The sequence below is a fragment of the Rhinopithecus roxellana genome, chromosome 15 (genome assembly GCF_007565055.1).
Source record: "Rhinopithecus roxellana isolate Shanxi Qingling chromosome 15, ASM756505v1, whole genome shotgun sequence".
In the NCBI taxonomy this organism is placed as follows: Eukaryota; Metazoa; Chordata; class Mammalia; order Primates; family Cercopithecidae; genus Rhinopithecus; species Rhinopithecus roxellana.
Window position 1 is genome coordinate 97635002 of NC_044563.1, and position 15058 is coordinate 97650059.

The 15058-nt window shown below is 52.4% G+C and overlaps 2 protein-coding genes across 18 annotated transcripts in view; one reads left to right on the forward strand and one right to left on the reverse strand.

Annotated features, from left to right (window-relative positions):
- USH1C (USH1 protein network component harmonin) overlaps positions 1-4811 on the reverse strand; it is a 50377-nt gene extending 45566 nt beyond the window's left edge. For all 4 annotated transcript variants that reach the window (XM_010370143.2, XM_030917819.1, XM_030917820.1 and 1 more), the window contains exon 1: positions 4645-4811. In XM_010370143.2, coding sequence (XP_010368445.1) covers positions 4645-4680 — 36 coding nt within the window. In that variant the 5' untranslated portion in view covers positions 4681-4811. The remainder of the gene's footprint in view (positions 1-4644) is intronic.
- Positions 4812-7260: 2449 nt separating this feature from the next.
- The window catches only part of OTOG (otogelin), a 102955-nt gene continuing 95157 nt past the window's right edge, over positions 7261-15058 (forward strand). For 4 of the 14 annotated variants that reach the window (XR_004053575.1, XM_030917780.1, XM_030917776.1 and 1 more), the window contains exons 1-6: positions 7297-7468; positions 7927-7987; positions 8154-8211; positions 12842-12917; positions 14079-14171; positions 14325-14479. Coding sequence is in view for 13 of the 14 variants with exons in the window: in XM_030917780.1 (XP_030773640.1) it covers positions 7375-7468; positions 7927-7987; positions 8154-8211; positions 12842-12917; positions 14079-14171; positions 14325-14479 (537 nt within the window). In the remaining variant the exon portion in view is untranslated. Of the gene's footprint in view, positions 7469-7926; positions 7988-8150; positions 8212-10534; positions 10991-12515; positions 12624-12841; positions 12918-14078; positions 14172-14324; positions 14480-15058 lie in introns of those variants that run through there. The other 10 variants (XM_030917779.1, XM_030917777.1, XM_030917778.1 and 7 more) reach the window with 10 other exon arrangements.

Below are 15058 nucleotides of genomic sequence, written 5' to 3' on the forward strand. Positions count from 1 at the left end.
GAATAAGTGGATATAAATTCCATATCCACAGCAGTGGGTAGCTGGTGGCCCTCTGTAGATGTTAGTGGGATGAATAGATCCAGCCACACTTCTTCCCAGGCCTTCAGAGTGTGCATCCCAGTGGTACCAGGCTTTATTTAACTCTTGTTTTCTTATTATCCATCTTTTCTTCTCTTCTCTTTTTTCTCTTCTCTTCTCTTCTCTTCTCTTTCTTTCTTTCTCTCTCTCTCTTTTCTTTTTTCTTTCTTTTTTTTTTTTTTTTTTTGAGACCAGGTCTCACTCTGTCACCCAAGCTGGAGTGCAGTGGTGTGACCACAGCTCACTGCAATCTCAGCCTCCAGACTCAATTGATTCTCCTAATTCAGCCCCTCAAGTAGCTGGGACTACAGGTGCACAACACCACACCTAGTCAATTTTTGTACTTTTTGTAGAGATGGGGTATGGCTATGTTACCCAGGCTGGTCTCAAACTCCTGGGTTCAAGTAATCCTCCCACCTCAGCCTCCCAAAATGCTGGGATTATAGGTGTGAGCCACCGCACCTGACTTCTTTTCTTTTTCTGGAACCACTTTATTGAGGTATGCCTGACATGTAAAATACTGTATATATTTAGTGTAAACAACCTGATGAGTTTGGGGATAGACGTGCACGTGTGAAAGCATCACCACCATCAAGGCCATAAACAGTGCCCTTCATCTTTTCAGAGGCTCTTGACAAGTCAGCTAGTTTGTAGTATTTTGCCCAGTGCCTGGCACAGCAATCACGCCCTGCTTCTCCTTGTTCTCCTTCCTCACTTGCTGCTCCTTCTCCTCCAAAAGTTGTGGTGCCCCAGACTCTGTCCTGGGTCTCCTCTCCATCGGCACCGTCTCTCTAAGTGAACTCATCCGTCTCAAGGGTTTAAATACCACTTACACCCCCAAGGACCTACTGATGTTTATCTCCAGGCCAGACCTACAGCCTTCTCAGTCACCTCTAGCAGGTGTCTCAAGCTTACAGCATTCAAAGTGGAATGTTAGGTTTCCACCACCTCCTGCTCTGTCTCCACCAACCTGCTGCTTCTCCCCTAAATGTGAATTCACCCTTGATGCCTCTCTTTCTACACTCACAGCCAGTCCATCAGCAAAAACATGTATCCTGAATCTGACCCATTCTCACCCGAGTCTGAGCCCCTGCCTCTGGCCTGGGGTCCTGCAGGAGCCTCCTGACTGAGGTCCCTCTTCTACTCTTGGGCCCCTCAGTGGATTCTCTACAGAGCAGCCAGAACAATTCCTTTTAAATGTAAATCATTCACACTATAAGAAAATCCCAACCTAACCATGGCCTATCAGGCCCCTATCACCCCTCTGACCCATTTCTCACCATTCTCCACTCACGATTCCTCTGGGACATGCTGTCCTACTTGCTGTTCCATACAGGCAGGCATGTGCTGGCCTCAAGGCCTTCACACTTGCTGCTTCCACTTTGGGGGATGCTCCCCTACACGTATCCCCGTGGCTTCTCTCCTCACTTATTCCAGGTCTCTGCTCAGACGTCACCTCTTCAGAGAGGCCTTCCTGACTGCCCACCTTGTTACGTACTATCTCTCTTCCCATCTTAGTTTATTTCTTCATATAATTTATCACTACCTGGCATTACACGATACTTTTGTCGATTTCCTTTTAACTGTCTGTCTTCCCCACTAGAATGTACTGTCTAAGAGAGCAAGGGCATTATTTTGTTTTTCGATGCTTAGAGTACTGCCTGGCATATATTGAGAACTCAGTCAATATGTATTGCCTATGTGAATGAATGAATGATTAGCAAATTCCTAGAGAGTGGTAGCTGTTTCTGATCTTCTTATTCATCCCACCAGGTCATCCAATGCCTGGCCTCAGGCAGAGTACACAGCTATGCTCATAAATGCGTGACTGCTGAAGAGGCAATAAATACTTTTAAGCAAATGAGTAACCAAGCTCCTGCCATGTGCTGGTGCTGCGAACAGAGGAGCAGTCTCCTTTTGAAAGCTGCTTCTCTGAGGGAGAAAACAGTCTCTGACCAAGCCCTGCTCCCCCTAATCCTGGCCCAAGGTTGCTACCAGTTACTGGAAGGGCATGCAAGTGCTCCTGGCGACCTTGGGGTAACTTCACAAATCAAAAGGAGTCGATGCCTGGAGTCTGTTGGCTCACACTGGACACTCTGCAGGTATCAGTTGGAAACAGTGTGGTTACTGTGGGCCCAGAGCAGCCAGTACTTTAATTGCTAGTTAGTCTTGTCTGTCTTGTGAGGTACAAACTCCATCTCACAGCTGAAGAAACTAAAACTCAGGGAGAGTGGGTGGCTCGGCCAAGGTCTTCCTGACAGTAACAGGGCTAAGATATGGTCCCAGTTCTGCTAACTCCAGATAATAAACAACAGTGGACATTTGTTGAGGGCTCCGTAAGTGTCAGGGTCTATTTAAGCTCCCCACACACATGTAGATCTCATTCAACATTCATGATAACCTTATTAGTTAAATATTGTTATCTCTTTTCACAAATAAGAGCACTGAGCCGCAGAGAGATTGAGTTGCTCAAGGTCACATAGCATTTTCCATTATAACACACTACCTTAAATATTACCTCCAACAACCAAGGATTTAGATCATAAACCATTTCCTCCAAAACACTAAGGAAGGTACCCCTACAAAGCAAACAACAGTAAGCTGTAAATTTCTCCCAGCATATCTGAGTGCCTCCTCTCTATCCCCTGCTGCTTCATCCTCTCTCCCAGTTCCTGGATGATCCCCAACCTGGGAGGGGAAGGCTGTGGCTGTCTCCAAGGCAACAGGGCACAAAGTCCAGCCTGGGCCTTGCCTAGCACATGGCGCCTGCCCTGCCGGCACACAGGGACATTAGTAAGTAATGACTCTTGTGATGAGGAAGAGTAGGGCAGAGGAAACGTGGAGGTCTGAGGCCCTTTGAAGCCTGTGGGACCTGGGGAAGAGGAACAGGGCAAACCCAGGGTCTGCATCAGACACCAGGGACCCAGGAGATGATTCTTGCAAAAGAGACAGAGTAGGTACCCCACAGAGTGAACGCAGAAGACCTGACATTATTTCAGGCCAGGGGCAGGAAAGTGAAATTCAACCCTGAGTCTTGGGGTGGGGGACGGAAGGTTGAGCTCCTTCAAACTGGGTTGCCTGAAATCTACACTCACAAAATGTCCTTAGCAGCTGAAATTTCTTCCGACATGTCTCTTTGCAACAGGATGTACCAGCGAATGCTGTCTCAAGCTCCCCTTGGCATTCCCCAGCCCCTAAATTCCTACTGAACTTCCCAGCCCTGGGAGCAGGATCAGGGATGCCCAAGACCTTGTTTTCAGGAGCCTTCTGCCAGTTTGTGCTGTCCCTTTGTGCCCCTACAAAAGCTTGGCCCCAACAGGCAGCACCCAGACATGGGTAATTACCAGGGTAGGGTCTGCTTCCCACCTACACCACCAGCAATTTGAGGGCACAGACTGGGTATAGCTGAGAGGATGCTCAAAACATGCTTATTAAATGAATAATTGACCCGGGGCCCTTGGCCCCAAGCCCCTGCGGCCCCTACACTGGCTGGCTCCTTGGGATCCTATGGGCCTCTCTATGGGAAGGAAGGGGTTAAGGACGCTGACCTCCCCTACCTGGGCTCAGTCCTCAGACCAGGAAGAGGTTTGGCTTGGTCTAAAGACACTGCACCCCCTGGGGTCTTTGGGAGACCCTTGGGTCACACAGTTGTTAATAGTTACCTGCCCCTCAGGCAGGGCCTGTAGGGAGATCCAGATTCCACCCCCACCCCCCAAACCCTCCGCGGCTTCATCCCGACTCAGAGGCATCCTAAGGCCTGGTGAAGAGGTTGGCTGGATGTCTTTGATGACCCTCTGTGGCCTCAGGTCTCAGCAGATTCTGCATAGCTTTGTGAATTGTTCTGGAAATGCCCTGTGTAAAATCCAGCCGCTTCCAGGGATGGTCCTTTCGAATCCCAGACCACCAGTGAGGCCCCTCACTGGGACACGCCAGGGTGGACCCGGTTCTGCCTGAAGGATCTGGCTGGCCAGAGCCCAGCTCCCACGCCCCCTGTACCTCCTCCCTTCCTCCCCACCGCACCCCGGTCAGCACCAGCTCCTCAGCTACTTCTTAGGCCCTAAGAAACGCCCTTAGGCAGGCAGGGCTGAAATGCTTCTAACTCAAGTCCTGAGGTCAAAAGGCAGGGAGAGAGACGTCTAGTTTCCCTTCTGCCAACACTCACCTCTCAGATACTGCCCCAGACTCTCTCCACATGCCTCATCAGCCCTGAGCTGGGGGCACTAGGAAGGAGAGGGACTTGCCCACAAAGGGGGCACCTCAGAGAAGCGGCCAAGACTGGAAGGAATTCAAACCCCAGAGACGTCCCCGCCCCTGGAAGGCAGAGGGAGAAAGCTTGGCAGAAGATCGATCTGTTTAGCAGTCCCTGAGCCCCGGAGTCCCAGTGTTCCCTCCCTCACTTTACTGGGGATCCCTGCTGCCAGTCAGACGACCCTCGGGTGTCCCAGCCCACCCAGAGCCATCAGGTGGGGTCGGAAAAGGGAGGGGCAGTGCCGGGGTGTCCACCCCTTACCCACCGCGCCCAGGACTCCGGAGTCCCAGAAGCCTGGGGCGCCTCGCAGCTCTGACCTTATGCCGGAATTCTCGGGCCACTTTTCGGTCCATGGCTGGGCCAGGTCCAGCTGTGTCGTTGAACGACCCGTTCCTTCGGGTGCCCGGCTGCCAGGAGCTGGAAGGAACCGCGACCGAGACCCGGCCAGCCGCCCTCGGAGCTGGGGACCGGGCCAGAGCGCGGAGGGGCGGGGCCGGGCCCCTGTGGGGCGGGGCCGCTGAGGCTAGAGTTGCCGGTCAATCGTCACCTCCCACTGAAGCCTGGGAGCAAATGGGCCCCAGTGTGCCTATGGGCCTGTGGTGGCAGTAGCTGGGCTTCAAGCTGGTATTTCTCTTGATGTGGTACCTGATCACATGGGTTGAGGAAGAAGATCGTGGAGATGTAGGGAGGAGGTTTGGGACTTTTTGTGAGGACCGGAATAGAGGGATCCGGAAACTATTCACACAGGTGGGCAGGGAGCGGGCAATCTAGTCCGTTTTCTCTGGATACTCAGGAGGGCTCATGGCCCTCCTGGACTGTCAGCCCTTGCTACGCCTTCACCTTCAGCGTACCTTCCGTCCTAGCTTCCTCCTGCACTTTTCCACCAGGGAGAAATCAATCCTTGTTCTGTGAATTCCTTGGGGGCAGGGCCGGCTTTTACTGTGGGCCGCAGGGGTCTGAACCAATGGGTGTGGGAATGGCCCTCTCAATCGATTTCCCCTCCCACCTTCCCTAACACCTCCACCCCCAACAAAACAAGACAAAACAAAACCCAAACCCAACACACTCCCATATCCATCGAAGCCTGGCGGAGCCTGGCAGTGACATTTTGATCTATGGCTGACCTTCACCCAGGGCCCAGACCCTCTGGTTCATTTAATTCAATTAGGTCAACATTTGCTTAACTCCTAGGTCTGGTGCTGGGTGCAAAGACAATGATGAACCAGGCCTGGAAAGGAATGAAAGGAAAGAGGCGCTAGTAGAGGGGTGATAAAAACGTGTAAATCAGGGGCTGTTAAGATGGGGCTTGTGCCTGAACTTAACCCAGGGAGGCACCTGCGCCCTTTGCACCCTGTCAAGCGCAGGGGCAGGGAGATGGACAGCAGCTTACATCAGGTAACCACTTACAATTGTAACTTTGGGGCACCTAAACACCCCTCTGCATCCCTTTCCCCAACAGCTGAAGTTTTACAAGCACACTATTTTCGTTTGGGCTAAATTATTGCCTAGTTTAAAATGTAAATCCCTCTTGAAGAAGAACCTTAAAATATGATCTGTTTTCTCACCTTAGTATTAACTACTAAGTCAGTGATAAAAGGGAAAGACTTGTGGGATTTTTGAATGGTCCAGAAAAGGCCACACAAAATGCATTGCCCTCTGACTTACTTCATTGATTCTCTACATTGAAAAAGAATGTCATATGGCTGTTTATTTTGTATTTAGAATCCTGGCAGAGGTGAGTGAATGTCCTTACCCAGGAGAATGCTGTTCACCTGCCACCCCAATCCTTATTTTACATTGGCCATCGCCCCCATAGATCCCTCCACCTTAAAATGCCCCCCGCTTTATTTTGAGAATAGCATTGAGACCTGGTTCTCCTTTCCATGAATTTTTGTTTTCAAGCTTCCTTGGAGACAATCAGCTTTTGCCTGTTCCTTAACCAGTGTTCCTTAAGGCTCCATCCTTAGCTCTTTCCTCTTCATCTTCCTATCTGTGCCCCTAGGTTCCTCCTGTGTGAAGATAGCTATGTGTGCTTTCTTTACCACTATATGCCTAGAACAATGCATGACATGGAATCAATGCCAAACAAATTTGTTGAGTGAATGAATGAATGAATGAATGCATCTCAAATCTATGCCCTTGCCTAGGAGTCTACTGGGGCCAATACCACCACCACCACCACCACCACCATCATCATCCTATGTAAGACCTGGCATTTAGCTGGTGTTCCCTAAGTGCTGATGAAGTGAACGATGTACAGGTTCCCCAGGTGCTCAGTCCCATGTTTTCACCATTTTAAAATTCCTCCTGGGCAGACAGTGGACCTTGTTCACACATATAAAGTTGTTTTGTCAAAGTTTGGCCTTGATGGTGGCAACAACATAGGAGTATGAAACACATTTATTGTTCAGTTGTCATTTCCTGAGCTAGGGCAGGAGATGGTGCTGGGCATTCAGAGGACTAAGGCATGATTCATTCCTTAGAGGTGCTCAAAACTGGTCATAGGATAGGGATGTGGAGACCCAGGTGGAAGTTGAGGTGGGGCGTGGTGGGAAAATAGGCTAGGACTCCACAGGCTCTGCTATTGACCACTGACCCCTGAGTGGCATGTCCCAGGGCCGCAGCATGGCCCTCTGTAAAAGGAGAGGATAGGGTCAGACTCATACCCGCATCTTGGGTCTCTGGTATTGGGCTTCCAGGACCCAGGTAAGGGGAGCTGGAGTTTGCACAGGTTACCTCTTTGCTCCCCTAGAGAATTTAGGGCTGAATAATCTGAATCCAACCTCCCCTGGGGAGGAGAAGCCACAGGCCATGGCAGAGGCTGGGCTATGGACAGGAGCCTAAATTATGGTAATAAGCTGGGCACTCCTGTCACGCTATAGTTCGGGGAGGAGCTGAGAGCCTGGGAGGAGGGGCTAAGGGAGCTCTGGGGCATGAGAGCAAGAGGGACCTCAGCTGCAGAGTGGAGGTGTGACCCTGCCTTGGCCCGGGGAAGCACCTCGGGAGGCTGGCCCTGCGCTCAAGTCCCCTGATCCCCTCGCGTCCCTATGGGAGTCCTGGCGTCTGTGCTCTGCTGGCTGCTTTGTGTCTGGCTGCCCTGGGGTGAGCCGGCAGCCGAGTCCCTGCAGGTGCAGCATCTCGGTGAGAGGGTTGTGGGCTCAGGGAGGTTGGGGGCTCAAGGAATGAGAAACGTTAAAGGAATGAGGAACTGGCCGGGGCAGGTTGGAGAGAGGGAGGAAAGAGAGGTTTGAGGGACAGCAGAGGGACCCCCAGGAAGAGCGGTCAGGGTAAGAGGGACCCCGAAGCCAACAGAGGCAGGCCTATGACCGTGAGGGGAGAGTCTCAAGCGAGGCTGGGTGGAAGAGACCTGAGATGGGGAACTAGAGAGTGCTAGGGGCCAAAGAGTGAGAGGAAAGGGGGAGATCCTGGCTGGAGAAGGGTCATCAGGAAGGGAGAGGAAGGATTTGAGAAGGCTGCAGGGAGGGAGAATGGGGGAATGCCCAGTAGTGGGGGAGAGGCTTTCTAGCAGTGCGACCAGATGATGGGAGGCCCCAACAAAGATAAGCACAATTTGAGTGGAGAATAATCCCCCTCCCCAGCTGCAGCACCCGCTCCGTGGGGCAGTGCAGAGCCGCAGCCAGAGCCAGCCGGGGAACTCAGGTGAGTAGGCTGAGCTGTGGCGGCCCCACCCACAGCTCCCATCTGTATTTCTGGCATCAGCCACCCCAGGGCTTTAGCACTTAGGGTGGGATAGGCCTGGGGACTGTAGGGAGGCATAATCCATCCTAGCTCCCGATCCATGCCAGACTTGTTTTTCCTCCAGCAGCAGCCACCAGGAGGTGACCCTTGCCATGGGAGACACCGTTACAGTGATGGGAGGCCAGGTAAGGGGGGTCTGGGGAGGGGATTTCATTGGGCAGGAGCTCATGTCTGTCTGGATTTGAGGCTGGCAGGGAGCTCTGTAGGTTACAGGAGGGGTCTCTGGAGTTGTTCAGAAGGGAACAAACAGGTTCCTGGTATGTGTCTGAGGTGTGCAAGTTCATAAATCCCTACTATTCTTTTTAATCTCTTGGGGGTCTGTAGCCCACTCTTTTTTTGTTTTTTTTAGGAGAGGTGGCCACCAGGGCTCTTTCAGGAGAGAGCTGAGCTCTCCCTTCTGGCAGGTAAAAGTAGAAAGATGAACGTTTAGAAGTATGGAGTTCTCTTTTCCCCGACTGACCTGCGAAGGCCCTCAACCGTGTCAGAGGCCCCTCTCCATACCCTGAGCAGAGCCTCAGGAATGCAAGCAAGACAAAAACTAGGCCACCTGGTGGAAGTTGCAAGGAAGGTTTGGTTGAGAAGCAGAGCCCTGAACTCTTATCTTTTGAGCCCTTTTTTTTCCTTTTTTTTTTTTTCTTGAGTCGGGATCTTGCTCTGTGACACAGGCTGGAGTGCAGTGGCATTATCATAGCTCACTGCAGCCTCGATTTCCTGGGCTCAAGTGATCCTCCTGCCTCAGTTACCTGAGTAGCCAGGACTATAGGTGTATGCCACCAGGCCTGGTTGACTTTCAGTATTTTTGGTAGAGACAGAGTCTCACTATGTTGCCCAGGCTGGTCTTGAACTCCTGGCCTCAAGTGATCCTTCTGTGTCAGCCTCCCAAAGTGCTGGGATTAGGCATGAGCCACTGAGCCCGGCCTCTATCCTTTGAGTCTTGACCATTCCATTGCCCATCTTCCCAGGGTCCTCTGTGTTTGTGGGAGAGGCGGCAGTTTTGTTTTCTCCCTTTGGCAAACTTCTTTGGTCTCTGGATCAGGTGACTCAGGTCTACTTTCTAATCCTGGCCCACATTTGTCTCCCTCTTTCTATAACTATGGATGGACTATAAATTCCACTCACCTGCAGCTAGGTCTCTCAAAGCAACTGAGCCTCAGCTCAAGTGCCCCAGCCCCAGCGGTCAGCTCTGGGGAGTCCCTTGAGCCAGCAGGCTGGGGAGAATCGTTTATAACAGCAATGAGTCCCAACTCCTGCCCTTTGGAAATAGACATGAAGGCCCCAAGATGGAGTGAGGGGGATGGTGTGGTCGTGCTTCTTCTCTGATGTGGATTTCCTGGGTCTTTTACTTCTTCTTTGCCCACTCTTCAGGCCCTAAGATTTAGAATCACAGTCAAATACCATTTGAGTTGGAAGGTAATGGAGTCATTTTTTTGTAGGTAGGGAAACTGAGGTGGGTGGATGACTTGCGGGGGCCCCACAATGAGCCGGTGGAGCAGTCTCCTGGCAGAGTTCAGGAATCCCTGTGTTTTAGTGAGGGAGATGACCCTTCTCCAAACACTTCAGTTCCCGGCAGGCATCCTCCCGTGCTGGTTTCCAGGGTAGGCATCCCCCCTTTTCCTTGGCAAAGGGTCATAAGTGAGTGGACCAGGTAACCTGGGGAGGTTTCTCACACTGCTCCTTAGAGCAACAAGGAATTAAAATGGCCTCCCTCTAAGGTGACAGGAGTTGGGGGTGGGGGACTGAGGCCCATGTACCAGGGATACTTCGAGGGCTCCTGTTGGGAATGCCCTCTTCAAGAAGTGGGGGTGGGCCGCAGACCAGTAGGCAGCCAATCTTCATTTCAGTGCTGTCCTGCTTCTACAGAGCTCAACCATTTTCTAGAGAATTCTTGTAGACAGGGGTCCATGAACTTGGATGGGGGAAAATAAAAACACATTGTTATTTACAGAAACCTCAATCCAACTGAAATTCAGCATCCCTTTCAATTATTATTATAGTCTACAAACCACAAGAGTATTTGCAGTGTTTTTGACTGTCACCAATAGACATCACAGATATTTTCCAACCACTTATAGTTGTTGCTGTCTCAAGATATCATTTGTGTTCATCATTACTTCAAAATTTTGGCAGGGATAAGGCCCACTGCTAGATCTTTTATTTAATGAGTTATTAAAGAAGCATGAATATTACTAATTTACACATTTTATAAAATATTTTCATAAAATGATATTGTGATATAAGTGATTTCCTTTGTAACCTTATCCTTTATTTTGTGTTTTTAAAAGCATTATCCTGAGAAGGTGTCCACATAGGTTCACTGGATTATCAAAGGGGTTCATGGCATGAAAATGATTAAGAGTGCCTGATTGATTAGCCCCTGAAGGCTAATCATTTGGACAGGATTTAAGGAATCCTTTAGAAAATGGCTTTGACTCTGCATCAGAGGTTGTCTCATCCTCATAACTCATTTATCTGAGAGGCCACATCTGAAGTGGGAGTGCAGACTGAAGACAAGAAGACTGAGTTTAATTACAGCTCTCTGGTGGCTACAGGATGCGGGTTGTTTCCTGTGACCCTGCCCTTTCCTATTTCCTGTCGTCTCTGAGGGCCCCATAAGATAGGTTAGTACCCGGGTGGGAAGCCTGGGGCTGGGCCTGGGTCGGCTGGGTAAGGATTGCTAGGGAGAATCCAGGAACCAGGGACCAGTGTAGGCGAGGACACCAAAATCTGGCTAAGATGTGAGAAAGACCTTGAAGATGAAGCGTGTGAGTGTCAGGGACGAGGTGGCCAGGCTGTGCCTGCCAGGGCAGGGCCAAGAGCTGAGGTTAGCTCTAGGCAACAAGGGCCTGAATATTTCCTACGTTCAAGTCCTTTGCCGGATGACAATGAGGGAGGATGACATGTGAGGTAAGTACCCACATTGCAATTTGTGGCTTGTTGGCCCTGTGAACAAGCACATAAGCTCCACGAGGGCAGGGACTCTGCCCTGTTCACTACACCTAACATGATGCTTGGCACATGGTTCATGGTTCTGGGGATGTCATACAAATGAGGCTGAGCCTCTGAGGGAGGAGGAGCCAACTGTGCCCAGGATGCCTGTACCAGGTGACATCAGACACCTTGGACTGGACTTCTGAGAGGGCCAGTGTCTAAGTCATCTAGTCATGTGGTGACTGAACACCCATGTTGTTAGACAGTCCTGATTTCAGGTGGTTTATGTCTGGAGGACCATGCTCTGGGAGTTCTATCTGGAAAATAGGGCTTCTTAGCCACATTTGGCCTGTCTCCTCCTTAGATCTGAGGTGTCAGGGCAGGAGTCCTGACTGGGAGCTGAGTTGTGGGGACAGTGGGTGTTGATCTGTGGAAGTTGAGTTGTGAGGACAGTGGGAGTTGTGAGGATAGTGGGAGTTGTTAGGACAGGAGGTTTTGTTCTGTGGGAGCTGAGTTGTGAGGACAGTGGGTGTTGGTCTGTGGGAGCTGAGTTGTGAGAACAGGGGGTGTTGGTCTGTGGGAGCTGAATTGTGAGGACAGCGGGTGTTGGTCTGTGGGAGCTGAGTTGTGAGGACAGGGGGTGTTGGTCTATGGGAACTGAGTTATAAGGACGGGGGTGTTGGTCTGTGGGAGCTGAATTGTGAGGACAGCGGGTGTTGGTCTGTAGGAACTGAGTTGTGAGGATAGCGGGTGTTGGTCTGTGGGAGCTGAGTTGTGAGGACAAGGGGTGTTGGTCTGTGGGAGCTGAGTTGTGAGGACAGGGAGTGTTGGTCTGTGGGAGCTGAGTTGTGAGGACAGGGGGTGTTGGTCTGTGGGAGCTGAGTTGTGAGGACAGGGGGTGTTGGTCTGTGGGAACTGAGTTGTGAGGACAGGGGGTGTTGGTCTGTGGGAGCTGAGTTGTGAGGACAGGGGGTGTTGGTCTGTGGGAGCTGAGTTGTGAGGACAGCGGGTGTTGGTCTGTGGGAGCTGAGTTGTGAGGACAGGGGTTGTTGGTCTGTGGGAGCTGAGTTGTGAGGACAGGGGGTGTTGGTCTGTGGGAGCTGAGTTGTGAGGACAGGGGGTGTTGGTCTGTGGGAGCTGAGTTGTGAGGACAGGGGGTGTTGGTCTGTGGGAGCTGAGTTGTGAGGACAGCGGGGTTGTTGGTCTGTGGGAACTGAGTTATAAGGACAGGGGGTGTTGGTCTGTGGGAGCTGAATTGTGAGGACAGAGGGTGTTGGTCTGTGGGAGGTGAGTTGTGAGGACAGGGGGTGTTGGTCTGTGGGCTGCTGGTTTTGCTGTTCTTGGAAGAGCCCCAAAGGAAGTTTGGGGTGGGGGTGGCTGTGAGGGTGAGATGTTCACCTGACTTGGGGTGAGGGGCTGCCTTTGTTCCTTAGCTCTGCCTCATGCTCCTTACCCAGACAAGGGGATGGTGTGTGAGGCTATGGAGGACATGAGGGTTTACTGGGAGAAAGGGAAAAAGAGGAGGCTGGCAGGTATTGGGGCATGGAGGGGAGGGGATGTGTTCTAGCTACGGGCCTCATGGTCTGCCACTGAGATGCCACTTGGGAAGGTAAGAGCTAAGCCTTTGTTCCTCTGAGCCCAGGGCAGGCCTAACCTTCTCCTCTGCCTCTCAAGGGGCCAGGCGAGGAGGAGTGGCTGGGGCACTGAGGGGCAGGGGCTCCTCCCTCTAGAAGATGAACAAGGAGGGCTGTGGCCACCAGGAATCCTGCCCGGGAACCCGACCTAAGGTCAGCCCTCGATGTGTTCTCTTCCTCCTGTGTTCACAAGCAGGCTGAAGCCCCAGACTCTGTGGCCATGTCTTCCTGGGAAAGGCGGCTCCATCGGGCCAAGTGTGCACCATCCTGTAAGTGGCACCCTCACTGTGGCCCATGGGTTGTGCATGGGAGAGCCCTGGCAGAGGCCTGAAAGGGCAGAGGGCAGGTGGGGCTTCCTTCAGGCCTCCATGACCCCTTTTTCCTGCTTGGCGTCTCCTTCCACCCACCCCGGCCCCGGCCACCATGCCATTCTGCATTCTCCTCCCTGCCTGAGGAGAGCTTCCTCTCTAGAGTCCTGTTCCTATGACCATGGCCCAGGACTCCCCTCTCACAGGCTGACTCCAGTGAAAGTGTGTTTCATTATTTCGGGGTCGTTTCCCCCTCCATCTCACCCTGGTTCTGTAGCTTCTTTCTACTTCCTGTGGCATTGCCCTTCATCTTGTGTTTTCTGTAGACCCCACTCCCTGTCATGTGTCCATGGCCCGCCTCACCTCTCCTAGGTCTGTGGCCTCTCCTCCCACCTGTCCTGTGCCTGTTCCTACCTCCCTCACCTGTCCTGTGTCCCTCATCTGTCCTGTGTCTCCCACCTGTCTTGTGTCCCTCACCTGTCCTGTGTCCCTCACCTGTCCTGTGTCCCCCACCTGTCCTGTGTCCTTCACCTGTCCTGTGTCTCCCACCTGTCCTGTGTCCCTCACCTGTCCTGTGTCCCCCACCTGTCCTGTGTCCCTCACCTGTCCTGTGTCTCCCACCTGTCCTCTCACATCATGGCTCCTTCCCTCGCTGCCCTCTGCTCTGCTTTTGTCTTCTCTTCATCTATGGTTGTTCTTGCCACAGGCCTCTCCTCTGTCACCTGGTTATCCCCGTGGCCTCTTCCCTGAGTGTGTGGAGTGAGGAGGAGCAGCAGCTGCAGATCTCTGGGCAGTCCCCCTGCTCACCCCACATGCTCCCCATTCTCAGTTCCGCCTGCCTGGCTTGCTAACCAGGAACAGCTCTAGAAACTGAAGGCCCAGGCGCAGCTGGCCTGGGGCCCACTTGATGCACATCGAAGGCAGGTGCCCTGCAACCCCAACCCACCTGCCTGCCAGGGAGCGGGCAGGGCTGTGGTCTGAGTCACCAGCTTGTGCTAGCTGCTGAGGAATGTTGGGGCTGGGGCTGCCGGTCATGGGGGTCTGGGTCCTGTGAAGCCTGAGAGGGTTGCCTCCCTGGCAATCTCAGCTTGATGGGGCAATGCCTCTGTGTCTCCCATGCAGACTTGTTCTCCTGCTTCAATGGAGGCGAGTGTGTGCACCCGGCCTTCTGTGACTGCAGACGCTTCAATGCCACTGGACCGCGCTGCCAGATGGGTGGGTCTGGGCTCCATCCCACCCTTGGGAAGGGACCATTGGTGCAAGGAAAGCTAGGGGGAAAGTGGGCAGCACTTCCAGGGCTGGAACCCACCGGCCTCTGGCTTGGTGCCCACTGTAGCTACACAGAGAGTTCTCTTTTCTCTCCCTCAGTGTACAATGCTGGCCCTGAGAGGGACAGCATTTGCCGGGCATGGGGGCAGCACCACGTGGAGACATTTGATGGGCTCTACTACTACCTGTCTGGGAAGGGTAGCTACACGCTGGTGGGGCGCCATGAGCCTGAGGGACAGAGCTTCTCCATCCAGGTGAGGCTTCCCCTGCCATGCCTGTTCAGGAAGGCTTCTCTAGGCTCTGGAGGCTGTGCTGGCCTGGGCTCTACTTGTCATAGTTAGAGAGACTGGCACCTTCCTCCTTGCATCGCCCCCCAGCTCCCACCTAGGCAGTCTGCACCTGGAAGGAGCTGGGGGCTCCACAGCTCTTCCTCACCCACTCACTGTGGCCATTCATTCATTGAGCCACTCATTCATCAAGCATTTACTAAGTGCATACTGTACTCTTTTCTGGCATAAGGTTTGGTGGTGGGAGGCCCTGTAGACAACAACACAGATAGAGTCTTTGTCCTCACAGAACTTATAGTCTAATGAAGAAAGACATCAAATCAGATGACTCATTTCAAGTGCAACTGAATGCTACCGAGGAGAAATGCCAAATGCTAAACGAACAAGTCCTGAAAACCTAATCTTGTTTATTGGGAAGGATGGTGACCTGGGAAAGCTTCCTGGAGAAAGTGACGTTTTTTTTTTTTTTTTTTTTTTTTTTGGGAGATGGAGTCTCGCTCTGTCACCCAGGCTGGAGTGCAGTGGCGTGATCTCGGTTCATTGCAA